General features: G+C 42.2%; 1 protein-coding gene across 8 annotated transcripts in view; it reads right to left on the minus strand.

Annotated features, from left to right (window-relative positions):
• DPH6 (diphthamine biosynthesis 6) overlaps positions 1-9,041 on the minus strand; it is a 370,426-nt gene extending 361,385 nt beyond the window's left edge. For 6 of the 8 annotated variants that reach the window (XM_053286588.1, XM_053286584.1, XM_053286586.1 and 3 more), the window contains exons 1-3: positions 8,746-9,040; positions 4,273-4,367; positions 2,696-2,889 (exon numbers count right to left, since the gene is read on the minus strand). In XM_053286588.1, coding sequence (XP_053142563.1) covers positions 2,696-2,889; positions 4,273-4,367; positions 8,746-8,768 — 312 coding nt within the window. In that variant the 5' untranslated portion in view covers positions 8,769-9,040. Of the gene's footprint in view, positions 1-2,695; positions 2,890-4,272; positions 4,368-8,745 lie in introns of all 8 variants that reach the window. The other 2 variants (XM_053286587.1, XM_053286583.1) reach the window with 1 other exon arrangement.
• Between the last annotated feature and the right edge of the window lie 4,847 nt (positions 9,042-13,888).

Raw genomic sequence — 13,888 nt, forward strand, 5'->3', positions numbered from 1 at the left:
TTCAGCTTCAATTTGTTATCCCTCATCCAGCCCATTACTGCCTGTAGGTAGGCATTTAGGGAATGAACAGCATTTCCTGATGATGCAGATGAAAAAGAGAAGTAGATTTGGGTGTCATCAGCATACTGATAACACCCTACACCAAATCTCCCGATGACCTCACCCAGCGGTTTCATGTAGATATTGAAAAGCATTGGTGACAGAATGGAGCCCTGAAGGACTCCATATAACAGCTCCTGCTTTGAGGAGTGACTGTCACCAAGCTCCACCATCTGGGATCTACCCGAGAGATAGGAACGGAACCTCTACATAGCAGTGCCTCCTATTCCCAGCTCCCCCAGGCGACCCAGAAGGATACCATGGTCAATGGTATCGCACGCCGCCGAGAGATCCAAGAGGACCAACAGAATCACACTCCCTCTGTCGATTCCCCGGTAAAGGTCATCCATCAGGCCGACCAAGGCTATCTCAACCCCATAGCCCATTCTAAAGCCAGTTTGAAATGGGTCTAGATAATCAGTTTCCTCCCAAACCACCTGGAGCTCCCCTTGCCCAGCCAGGAAAGATTGGCCTATAACTATCCATCGCTGAGGGATCCAGGGAAGGCTTCTTAAGAAGAAGTCTAACTATTGCCTCCTTCAAACAGGGAGGCACCCTATTCTCCCTCAGCGATGCATTTATGATATTAACTAGGCCATCTCCAACAATCTCTCCACTAGAACAAAGCAGCCAGGCTGGGCAAGGATTCAGAGAACAAGTGGTAGGCCGTACCACTCCAAGCAGCTTGTCCACGTCATCAGGAGTCACAGATTGAAACTGATCTAACCTAACACTTCAAGAGGGATGGTTGGATACCTCCCTCACAGACCCTGCAGCAATAGTGGAGTCCAAGTCGGCCCAAATACAGGAGATTTCATCCGCAAAGAACCCACAAAAGGCATCACAGCAGAGTATCTCCGGGAGCAGATTTGAGGCAGAAGGAGCAGAGATTATACTCCTCAACACCCAGGATAACTCTGCCGTACGTGAACCCGCAGACGCAATGCGCGGCGACCAAAAACGCTTTTTTGCTGCGCACACTGCTATTGCGTATGTCTTCAAATGGGTTCTATGCTGCATCCTGTCAGATTCGAGCCGAGTTCTCCTCCGCTTGCGTTCCAGTCACCTACCATGCCGCTTCATCCCATGCAGCTCCTCCGTGTACCGGGGGCCATCTTAGAAGCAGGCCTGGAGGGACGCTTAGGAGCAATAATATCTACTACCCTGGTGAGTTCTCTATTCCCGGTTCCCACCCAGGAATCGACAGAATCACTGGCTGCACCAACATCGAAACCCTCCAAGGCCTTTTAGAAACCTGCTGAGTCCAGCAACCTTTTTCGGGTGGACCATCTTAATAGGTCCATCACCCCTGCAGGGGTGGATTGTGACCGTGATACCAACCTTAACCAGGTAGTGGCCCGTCCACGGCAATGGAGTAACCACCGGATCCCCCAACCACGGAACACCCCCCGATCTGAACAGAAGACAAAATCCAGTGTGTGGCCGGCAACATGAGTTGGTTCAAAAATTAATTGGGATATGCCCATAGTTGTCATGGCCGCTATGAACTCCTGAGCCGCACCAGACAAGCCATTCTCAAAGTGGGTATTGAAGTCCCCCAGCACCAAGAGCCTGGGAGACTCCAACACCAACTCTGCGACCAGCTCCGTCAGCTCAGTTAGGGAGTCAGTTGGGCAGCGGGGTGGACAGTACACCAACAGATTCCCCAATCTATCTCTAGTTCCCAGCCTCAGAAATACACACTCAATATAAGTCAACTGTCTCACAGGGGCCCTGGTAAGGGAGATCGTATTTTTATGGACCACAGCCACTCCACACCCCCGCCCACTTCCCCTAGCCTGCTCCAGAACAGAGAAACCTGGAGGGAGAAGCTGAGCCCACACTGGGCCATTCACCTCCCCCAACCAGGTTTCAGGTCAGCTCCCTCATCCATGATCAAATCATGGACAATTTTGGTCTTATTTTGAACTGACCTGGCATTACAAAGGAGCAAGGTTCGGCTCTGTGGGTAGTTGGTGCTGCTCCCCAAGACCTGAGAGTTGTCAAAACAGTTGGAAGCATAAATAGATACTAGATTACTAATTTCTCTTCCCCTATAACAGCCAGCTGTTCTGCCAGTGCCAATTCTTCTATTCCCCACCACTACAGCAATAGCTGCCCCAAGGCTGCCAGGCACACCCCCTGCATCATCCCCTTCAGGAGAGTCCAACACATCTCATCAACAAGGCCTGGCATAACTCAGGGCAATAAGCCCAGAAACAAAAGATACAAAAAAATTACTCAGAGGTAACAAAACTTATCAGCTGAGCAAAACCTGGAAGACATTAAATCAAAAGAAACATATAATGTGCTTTATGTATAACTTCTGTATTTCTCAGCATAAATCAGTTTTTGCTGCTATAATGGGATCTTTAGTGAAGTGAGAAAGTAAAAATAAAGTGTAGAACAAACAATAAATTAAGACCCATTTCATCTAAATCCACTTTTTATGGGGATGGGGTAGGAAGATATTCAGGAGCAAATAAAGATGGATACAGGAGGACAAGTAACTACTGGCAAATCTACAAGCCTAATTAAACATACTTAATACTTCATTGTTTTTAAATTTAAGAACTGAAATTGTCATGCAACGTACCTTCACAAGTTTCAGAAGCTGATAAAGATCTTCAACTTCATCACCTTCACACCTGGTATATACTCTGCTAGTGTTTACACTGGTACCCTTAATTGTGTGACGATAAAGAGGCAACCCCATTGCTTCAGCATACAGATCTATGGCATGGTGTCCCACTGTTTGATACATGTAACTATCCAGCTCATCTGTATCCTCTATAAGTGAGACAAGAAGTAGAACAATATTATCTAATAAGTATCATGACTGCTGAAACAAGAATCAGGTTTATTATAGTAAGTGTAGAGACCCTTAAGGGACAAACGAACAAACGAGAGGGGACGAAGGAAGGAATTTTTTCCACACACAAAGTTTTGTTTCAAATGCAAGTTAGGGCTCAACTGAGTGGGTCAATTCCCAAGAAGAACCACAAGGAACCAGGGTGGATTTGATTTAAATCAAACTGATGTAAATCACGATTTAAATCACAATTTAAATCACTAGCAGGGTGGATAAAAATCAATGATTTTTTTTTAAAAAAAAATCTGATTTAAATCAAAAAAATCCAATTTAAATCAAAAAAATCCGATTTAAATCAAAAAAATCCGATTTTTTTATTTTTTTTAAAAAATCATTGATTTTTATCCACCCTGCTAGTGATTTAAATCGTGATTTAAATCAGTTTGATTTAAATCAAATCCACCCTGCAAGGAACTCAAACTATACACGTGAATGCTCAGTCTTCCCAGCTGATCTGCACTTGCAAACCTCAGTATCTGCAGACAACATCCGCAGATACTGAGAACATCTCAAGGAACAAGTCTCCCCTAATTGGGAACGAACCCCAAATGCAAAGAATATCAACACTAACCACATTTGAGTGAAATGAAATAATCAACAGTAATAATGTCAGAACAGATTTAGACAATCAAGTGTACTTGCTATATAATTATAGTGCATCATATACAAGTGTGTGTGTATTGATGTATCTATTTGTATCAATGCCAGATATTTACTTCCAATAGCAAGAATTACCGGTTTTTAATTTTTAATTTAACAGAAATGGAAATAGACATAGGTACAACCAAGTTTTACTCCAAAAAATCTTGTCAGATACTCTTTAAACAGACTTTTAATGCAGAACTTAACAGTCTTTTTATCAACTGAAGTTCTTCAGGCCATAGAACTAAAAGATAACTTAAGATGACTGGTAGCCAGAAGCATCTCTTTCCATATATTAAAAAAAAAAATCTACCACAACACTTAAAACAATCATTCTGTGTGTTATTCACATTATTCTGTGTGAATAATGACATCATTCCACATTTCTGATGTGGATCACAGAATACCAAATCATTTCAATATATTCTCTTCTATGTACTCCAGCAAGCAAACAGATCAGCTGAGTACGAGTGAACCTGTGTTACTCAGGAGAGATTCAGTTTTGCCCTGCATGGCAGAACATGCTAATTTTTAACTGGCTCAAACCACAGATCATCATCCAATGGCAACTTCTCAGTGCAAGCCCTCTAGGGAATGTGGAGCAGTGCATTTGTGGGAGGAGTCTGTATGACAACTCTCAAGCAAGGAGGGGTTCTCACCTTTGTTTCTTGCAGGTCTTAAATTGGCTAAGGCAACAATCTGATGCCCAGCAGCAATACAATGCATCATATTGTAGCAGCTGTCTTTCCCACCACTGGAATAAAAAGGATCAGTTGTATTAATTTATTATCAAACAAGCTCTCTAATAAGATCAGCCCTGTAATCATTTTATGAGACTTATTTAAAATTGACAACACAGAGAGATGAGAAGTTTCTATACACAGTTCCCCATCCCCCATGACTACATTCAGAAATGCTTAAGAAATTGAAAAAATGTAACAGAAGGTTCTGACCACACAAACCGAGCTCTTCGCACAAGAATGGGAAGCTCCTGAAGTCCATTTGCCTACGAGAGCACCGTGCAATTCTTCCATGGTAGGAATTGTTTGTTTCCTGTTGATAATTCTCTGGGACAAATTTTTTCTGCTCCAAAACACATTCTAAAAATTGCAGCCAAGCCACAAATTTGCCTCTGACTACAAATATGCATTTTATATTAACTTAATAACTGAAATCTTTAAATTACTAGTACAACAAATACAACAAATATACAGAATGCAAAAGATTAAAAGAAGGTTGCATGATGAAAAGGAAGCAGGACTGGATTTGTAATCTTGAGTTTTATACAAAAATGAGTCAGGATAGTGCTATTCGGTTGAGCACAAAAAACAAAACTTGAGCATAAGATAGTTTTCCACAAAGACAGTGTTCCACAAAACAAAGCAGCAAGCTTTAAAAGCACTCATTGTTAAACCTGAGTTTTCAGTGACTTCACATGGGGTGAATCTCAAATGCTAAACAACGTTGTGTGGGTGCAAGACTGCCATCAGAGGCAATTTAGCTGCTAAGGACATTAGGCAGAATGAAAGCTGCTAAATACCAAAGTACTTGTGATGCACAAATGCTTGATTCTTTACAGATAATTTCCCTTGGCTTTAAAAAAGAAAATGTTCAATATGCTATTATTTCTGAGAACATCAGTATGGCTGTGCTCTTAAAGAAAAGCAAGCACATGTGAAATGCAAACATAAAACAAAAAAAGCTAGACAGATCTGAAGAAGGACTAATAAAGAGGGTATAACGAAGTCCAATGAAATATCTAAATAACTACAGCTCACAGTTCATTTAATCTGCCTTGGTCCCACCGAATTCAATAGGTTAATATCATATATAACAACTTAGTTATTTGTGGATTCCACCATATAAATATATTTGTCCGAACATATACTGCAGAAATAATAGTGTGTACATGCATGCAGACATTTCATAGTCTATGTCTTCTCTGCCACCTGGCCACTTCAGAGACTTAGTACCCCTTTGTCCCATAGCTGATAGGACAGAGGGAATCTGCCACTCATGTTGATTGAGAGAAGTGAACTCAGCCAACATTAAAGGTTTTCAAACATCAGCTGGATGACTATCTCTCAGGGATGTTGTAGCAGTTTCCAGTACTGACGGAAGGGGGTGGACTAGAAGACCTCAAATATGCCTTCCAACTCTAAAACTCTATTGTTCTATTAAACACCACTATCCCAGGTCTAGTACCTGTATGCTGCCTTCTAGTGCTGGATATATTATCTATTGGCAAGGAAAAGGACTCATGGCCAGAGACAGCTTTCTGACTGGATTTGACAATCCAATATTTTCCTTTAAAGCTAGATCCATCTACATGTAGGAGAACCACAGAAGGATAACTTTTCTCAAAAGTTTGGAAATTAAATGTAAATGAGAGAAACTGTCAAATAAAGCCTTCCAAAAGGCTTTCTCCAAGAAACAGCAGCATCAGTTGCTACCCAACTGAAACCATTCACTACAATGGCACCTCTCATCCAGAGTGTATTTCACACAGCCATTTGATGATGTACCCCAGAAATGCAGCAACAGTTGCAACCTTCAGGAAATAGGTTAATACCAGATATCAAGCAAGCAAGCAACAAATCCCACCCCAGTCTAAAAGGAGCTGAAAACCCACCCAAATACACCAGCTGATATGTGGTGCAATCCAATGCAGGCATTTATTTATTTATTTATTTATTCGATTTCTATACCGCCCTTCAAAAAATGGCTCAGGGCAGTTTACACAGAGAAATAACAAATAAATAAGATGACTCCCTGTCCCCAAAGGGCTCACATTCTAAAAAAAAAACACAAGATAGATACCAGCAACTGTCACTGCAGATACTGTGCTGGGGGTGGATAGAGCTAGTTACTCTTCCCCTGCTCAATAAAGAGAATCATCACGTTAAAAGGTGCTTCTTTGCCAAGTTAGCAGGGGTTATTTCTGATCCGTTGGGCTGCTGCACATGTGAAAGGCAGCCCCAGTGGTGTGGCAGAGGTGGGCAGTTGCACAACCTAAAACAGTACACAGGTGCTTCCATGGCGCTACTTCCATTGGAAACAAAAGTTACGCACCTACCTGCCTCCACAACACCACCAGGGCTGCCTTTCACATGTGCAGCAGTTCCAGTGGATCAGAAACGTCGGTGATGAATTGTGTATGTTGATCACTAACTTTACAGACTCAAGAAGATTATTAACATCTGTGGAAGGAATGTAATACTGAAGGCTTAAACATAGTTTCAAACTCAAACTGTAGGGCAAAATTCTCCCACCCAGAAAATACTCATAGTTCTTTCACTACAGTTAGTACACAATTTGCTACTCTCCTATATTTGAGAGCCAGCTTCTAATATACAAGTAATGTAGGGTGGAAGGACAGCAGGCTGATATTAAGGGCCTGTGGTTCTTCTCCCTGAAGACAGTCCAGCAATTTATAGCTGTGTGCAGGGAATAATGCAGGACACATTGCAGATTCCTAAAAATTCTGTTAAATCCCCTAACCTTTGTGTTTCACTTGCCTGGCCGAAAACTCTGATCCTATATAAGTGTATCCAGTTGTCACAAGACACAATGCAAGCTGGGCCCACACTGATCTCTGAATGAAGCAATAACAATGTGTGCCTTCTCCTATATAATGTGATCAGGGGATTTATTTATTTTTCATACCACATTATTTTTTATGTGCTGACCCTACCCTTCCCCTATGTCCATGCTGGCACCAACATGTTCCTGGTTATTTCAGAAAACCAATTGTGAGAGATGAAGGACTGTGCGATCAAAAAGCCAACGCAGGATCCTTGGATTTCGAATATCTTGAAATAAGGATCACTGAATTCTCATGGGAAATACTCAAGGCTGGCTCACAGCTTTCTTAGAATGTTATCAATTTCAAAACTGAATCAAGAAACCTAAACTAGAAATTGACCACCAGCAGTAACCATTTGCTCAGAGAGGTTCTAATTTGTACTTTCATTTATGTCTACATCCATGTATGAAGTGCACATGTGCTCATTTTCACCAAGATACCCTAATTGGGCAAAGAGGTACCTAAAGTGATGGTTCTCTTATGTTTAGCAGTCGGAGAGCAATTGTCCTCATTCAGCCATCTCAACACTGTGTCCCTTTCAGTGGCTGTTGCTGATATTTCCTTTGTGTTTCTTTTTAGACTGTTTCTTTTCTTTGGTACAGGGAACTTTCTCATTTCTATGTAAAGCACTCTTTGCTGAAAAGCACTATTTATTTAAATAAATTCATCTGGAAATTAGTGTATTAGATTGAGAGAGACACTCTGGGAAAGGCATTCTCACTTTACAATAATAGGTAGAATATATCCACACACACTATATGTACAATAAATACAAGTGCATATACCATCATTCCTAAAAATGCGATATGAAAGGTGCCCTCAAACTTCAAGTGTCTTGTTAGTTTTTTCAAGTGCATAGAAACTTACTGCAGTGACAAAGGCCTGTTACCTCAAACTGCAGATTTCATTGCCCAAGGAGGTGAGCAGGAATCAGGGGAGGGGAAGAAACTGCTTGGGGACTGAAGCAGTGTGGGGAAAAGATGTGCTTGCGTAAATGAGCAAGCATACCTGCTGAGGTCTGAAGGACTGGAATGATGCATGGAACCCCTAGCAAGTTTAGAAAGGCACAACACTTTTACTTTTTGCCTAAGAATAAATCCCTGCAAACATAAACTACAACACACGACCCCCCCCCCACTCCAGGGAGCACTTCCCCTCTGTAGGCGTCCCCCTAGATGCTCAGCCCATAATCCTCCCCTCACCCCACCCCTGCAGATGGGCAAAGTGCAGCCCCACAAAGCGATTTTCGGCTGTACTAAAGATCTGTCAATCTGCCTAGACTGCGAGGAAAAACAAGAAACGTGAGAAGGTCGAGCGGGCACCAAGGGGCAGAAAGGAGATTGATCAGGCATCCCCTCTGGCATAACCAGCGGTCAAGACTGATCTTTACTGTATTCCACCTGTAACCTTTCTGACTGCTTTCCTCCTCCAGGAAAAGAAGGGGGGGAAGTGGGTGGGGGACTCTAGGACTCCCTCCCCTCGAGAAACCTTTCAGTACAAATATGAATCAACTGAGGGCAGCTCCCCACCCCAGCAATTATTTTACCTGATTAAAGCCACTACTTTCATGTTGCACAACACCCCCTCTGGGCTAGACTTAAGTGTCTATGAGAGCCCCCAGGCTAAGCCAGCAAGCTATTAGCCACCAGCCTCTCTCACAGACAGCCTCTTGGAGCCCACGTTGTTTCCCGGCTCCTGCTATTCGAGGCTCCTTCCTGGCCTGTGAAGTCCCTCCTTGCCTGGGTCTGTCTGCAAAACTGCCTGTAGAAACAAAAGGCAGGCTGAGCTGAGATGTCAGCGTCTATTGCATGCGTCCGGCAGAATTATTTTCTCTTCCCCCTGAACTCAGGTGTGTGGCTGTAGTAACGGCTGGAGAATGAGCGCCTCAGCCCTACAGAGGAAAAGGCTAAAATGTAGGCATAACGTTGGACACCTACGAAAGGGCAATGAGGCTGTTGCGTTCATGAGACGGCTGAGCGCACGTGTGTTTTTTGCCTGGCATTGCCGCAGCTGCTAGTTTCGAGCGTGTTAACACTGAGAATTCAAGGTTTTCTCTATCGGCGTTTAAGTTGTACTAGGAATCAGCTCTGGCAACCTGTTTTACAAACCCAGAGAACGTAATAATAATTATTTTTTAAAAGAGTGTCTCTGAGTATGTGTGGCGTGTTTTCCCCTCACCACTAAGTAACCATAGCCAAGCCGTGAATAGGAAGGGGTTTCTGCGTCATAGCAAAGCTTACTTACAGTATCTTCTAAAATAAGTTAATACGATGTAGAGTGGGAAGTTTCCAACTTCGACATATTCTTTTGACATTTTAGTTCCGGTGCAGCAACTAAAAAGCCTATTAGCCTCTTAGTTATGTGATTTATGCTCCGTTTCTTTCCTGCTTTTATTCTTTTTTTTAAATGGTTTTGACTGTTTTGAGATTGCTTTATCTCCCCGAATATCTCTTCTGCATAGGAACTACATAGAAGGAAAAACACAGAAAGGTGGCTTGAAGTACTTCCCTTCTTTTGTGGCATAATACTTAGCATTTGTATAACATTTATGAGTGTTCAAAATATTTCACATGTGTTATTTTGGTGTAGTGGTTAGAGTGCTGGACTAGGACCAAGAGACCCGAGTTCAAATCCCCATTCAGCCATGATACTTGCTGGCTGACTGGGCCAGTCACCTTTCTCTGAGCCTAACCTACTTCACAGGGTTGTTGTGAGGAGAAACCTAAGTACACCACTCTGGGCTCCTTGGAGGAAGAGCGTGATATAAAATGTAGATAACTACTCTGTAAGGTAAGTATTACTATGGTGTATTGCAAATGAAGGTACTGAAAGACAGTGGCTTGCTTAAAGTCACCTTGTTAAGTTCATGGCAGAGGAGGAATTCAGACCAGGGACTTCCCGATTCAGATGTCAGTCTTTTAGTCACTACATTATGCTCAGCATCACACCAATCCCCTCCAACTTCTTATACCTGTTTATATTATTACACTCTTCAGTACCAGCCAGCTTCTTAAAAGATCTGGACTTGTACCCACAATAAGTGTACCATTTATAAGGTACAGATCTGAACACAGGTAGTTGTGTCAAACACAAGTACAATGTTTGTACACAAGTACACAACTTCCTGTCTGTATCCATGCATTCAAGAGGCTTGCACCCAGGTTTGTTTTTAACATGAATGCAGGTACAGGCATTCACACAAAACATGTACGAGTATAAATATCTTTGTACAGTTGTACAATGTAATTTCTGAATAGGGCTCAGGAGGCTCTGCAAACAGGGATGAAGTGTTTGCTCCTTTTACCACCAGTGGCTAATTCCTGCTGGGCACCATTTATTTTAGCCACAAAATGCCAAAGTGAGGATAGGAAGAGTCAGGGCCACTCTGACTTAACTACATAATGACATAATATAGCCAATGAGATTTGGTTAGAGGATGATCTGAAACCATACCTGTATTTGTGTCTTCTAGTTAAAAATTAATGGGGATGATCTTCAATGGGGAACAGTGGATTCAAAGGGGCTGAACTGGATGAAGGGGTTACTTGGGAAGCCAAACACTGGATTTAAGGTTTTGAAGGGCTTATTGACTCTAAGGAAGAGGAATTGGGTGGTATTTACACCTAGGAAAAATGGAGTACATGCTGACAAACAAGTGAAGTCATAGATGTCCGGCGTGGGGTCACAGGAAGCTTCAGAGGGCCATGTGGAAACTCTCTTTGCGGGTGTCAGGGAGACCTGTGCGAACTCCTGGATGCAGTTGCTATACCTCCTTCCTTGCTTGACTTCCTTGGCTTAAACAGTTAAACATTGCTCCTCTCCTGGACTCTCTGAACCACAGGTCAAGCCAGACTAAGCACCTTTGTATGGATGCCAAGGGTATGTGTATATGTATAATCCCATTTAAGGACCCTGTAACACTTATGATGACTAAATAAATAAACATATGAGAAAAGTCCAAGTATTTAGTAAAACAGCATATATAAATATACTTGTCAAAATAATAAATGCCAATTTCATACCCTGCCAGGATTCTTAAAGTGCTTGAATATTTTTGAGCTTTCATTAATTTTTTCCATGCAGACAAAACTATCAGTCATGAGTTTTACAACAGTGTGTTTTACCCATTTCCACACTCCTGAATGGCATGTAGATTCAGAAGTTTTGCGTAAGTAGCTGCTCCATGGAGTAATGAAAAGATTAGCTCCTTGCTTGCTTCCATTTTTACCTGGATTGCTGACTCCTCCTTGCAGTAGGAGGAGCTCAACGTCTCTTCAGAATCCAGTCATGTTTGCAGGTTATATTCATGTGATATAGGAAGAGAATGTGGGGACCCATGAAGGATTTCTCTTTAACTGTACTGCATGTTACCTGATCTTATGCATGTTTATTCAGAAATAAGTTCTGTTGTATTCAGTGGGACATACTCCCAAGTAAAGCTGCTTAAGACTAGAGAATATTCTTTTCGGGTTCTGTCGTATTTCCAGACTCCAGCCAAACATTGCACGCATTGATTCTTTGTCCTTCATATCCAGGCAGGTTACACAAAGTTGAAATAAAATTCTCTATTTTTACTTGAAAGGGGATTTTTGAAGGGAAGAGGAGTCAAATATTTCAGTTTGCTCATTCATGCCCCCTTTAGGACTGTGCGGTTCGGTAAAGTTGCATTTCCGACATCTGAAACCCTTTCCACTGCCACCAGGAGGCAGCAGAACACAGGGCAAGTGTCGCAGCATGGCCAGAACCTGAGGGGTATACTCGTGGGTCAAAAGGGCCGTAACCCAGAATTTGGCTTTAAAAAAGCCAATCTGGCAAAGTGCGGTAGTGGTGCCCACCCAGCACTGGTGCGGGGGCAACTGGGAAGCACAGCAGTTTTCGGAGGGCAGGCAGCGAGTGATGCAGGGCAGACTGGGAAGCCTACACAGCTGCTGGGAGAACACACAGGCATTCCTGGGATGCCCCTGCGTCACTCCGGGCCTGCTTCTTGAAGCTTGTGAGAATCACTGAGCTACCCAGCTGCCCCTGCGCCAGTGCTGGGTGGGCAGATAAAGGGCTGCTGCTACCACCACGACTGCAAAATGGGGGCAAGCGTGCAACCTGCTTTCTTTCTCCAAATTTGCCTGGATCTATTCTCCACTTTCCCCCTGCTTGTCCTCCAGACTGGCCCAAGTTGCTTTCTCTACCCGAACTTGTTCAGGATTTCTTTGTTCTTCCCTCCACTCTCCTTCCAGTCCCTCAGAATGATTCTTTTGCTATCACTTCCTCCCTGGATCTTCTGCTTCCTCCCTGGATCCACACATTGGCTCAGTTCACTTTCTTTCCCTGACTTGTTCAGAATCCTGTTCTTTTCAGGTAAATACAAGTATAACCTGTATTTAACCTCTATTTTGAAAGGAGGGTCGTCTTAAATTCAGAATCATCTTCTCTTTGGGATGGGACTGGCTGCCAGCCTCAAAAGTGCAGGGTTTTGATGTCTAGGGAACATTTGAATGAACAGCCCTCACTTGTGATTAAAGGACGCTCCAACAGCACATCAGGGCGTTCTTTAGTCGCCTCAGGGCAGGTGTGGTCTTGGCACATTTCCTCCCTCTTCAGGTATGGTGAGGGCTGCAATGCTGGTATTGTCTGAACCAGCCTAGTAGCAAATATCGAGCTTTAATTATATCTGATAATTCTCACACAGTTTTGCACAAGAGTTCAGACCCATGGTCTTACAAGATGACTTCCAGTCAGATAAAAGTGAATATACAATAATAAAGCAACACGTATAACATTATAAGCAGAAATAAAACAGAAAGCTGGAGAAAAACAGCAGACATAAAAACAAATTAAAACCAGATAAGTTGAAATTCTTGCGGAACGGCAACATTTTCAAAACCCTTTTAAAAGCAAGCAAAGAAGGGCCTGACCAATGTCCATGGGGAGATAGTACAATATGATAGAATACTACTACAAACGTAGAATACTAAAGATTATTCCAATAATCCTTAGCACTCTTCCAAAGGAAGAGGATGATCTAAATCAGATTAATTAGTGAGAAATATAGTGATTGTCCAGAGGGAAAGATTGTAACTTTTTGTTGTTGCTGCTGTGAAAAGGAGCAATGAATGCAAGCATGTTATTAATTAAAGTACTAAGTCCAGAGGATATGAAGAAGTTTCAGATATAAAATGCATAGTAAAGTCTGCTGATAGGGAATAATCAACCATGCTGAAACACTGTAAAACTGTAAAAACAGGTTAAACTGTGAAACTGTTTTTTAAAACACTTAAACATGATAACAGAATAGTTATTTCTTATTTGAGATGCAGTCATCCACAAAATTGCTCAGCAAGATGTATTAATGACTCTGACTTGAGTTGACTAGAAAGATACAGATGTATTTTTATCTATGATGGCCTATGAACAAGAAAGAATAGTTAAAAGCTGAAGGACATGTTGAAAATAGTGCAGTGAAAGCCTGAAGAAAGAAATTGCAAAGAAGTTGTGATCTTCTTTGGAAGCCCGCGAAATGGGTTATTCTAACAAGATTTGATAATACAGGTCTGGATATATTTGCAACATGCACTTCCTTAGCAACATCATTTTCTGGAAAACTTGAGGTTTTGTTCCTTAGACGCTCTACTATTAATATTACTACTTAAAATAGTACCTAATATAGCCAGTTATTTTCTGTCTTTGAGTTTGGT

The sequence above is a fragment of the Hemicordylus capensis genome, chromosome 1, assembly GCF_027244095.1.
Source record: "Hemicordylus capensis ecotype Gifberg chromosome 1, rHemCap1.1.pri, whole genome shotgun sequence".
In the NCBI taxonomy this organism is placed as follows: Eukaryota; Metazoa; Chordata; class Lepidosauria; order Squamata; family Cordylidae; genus Hemicordylus; species Hemicordylus capensis.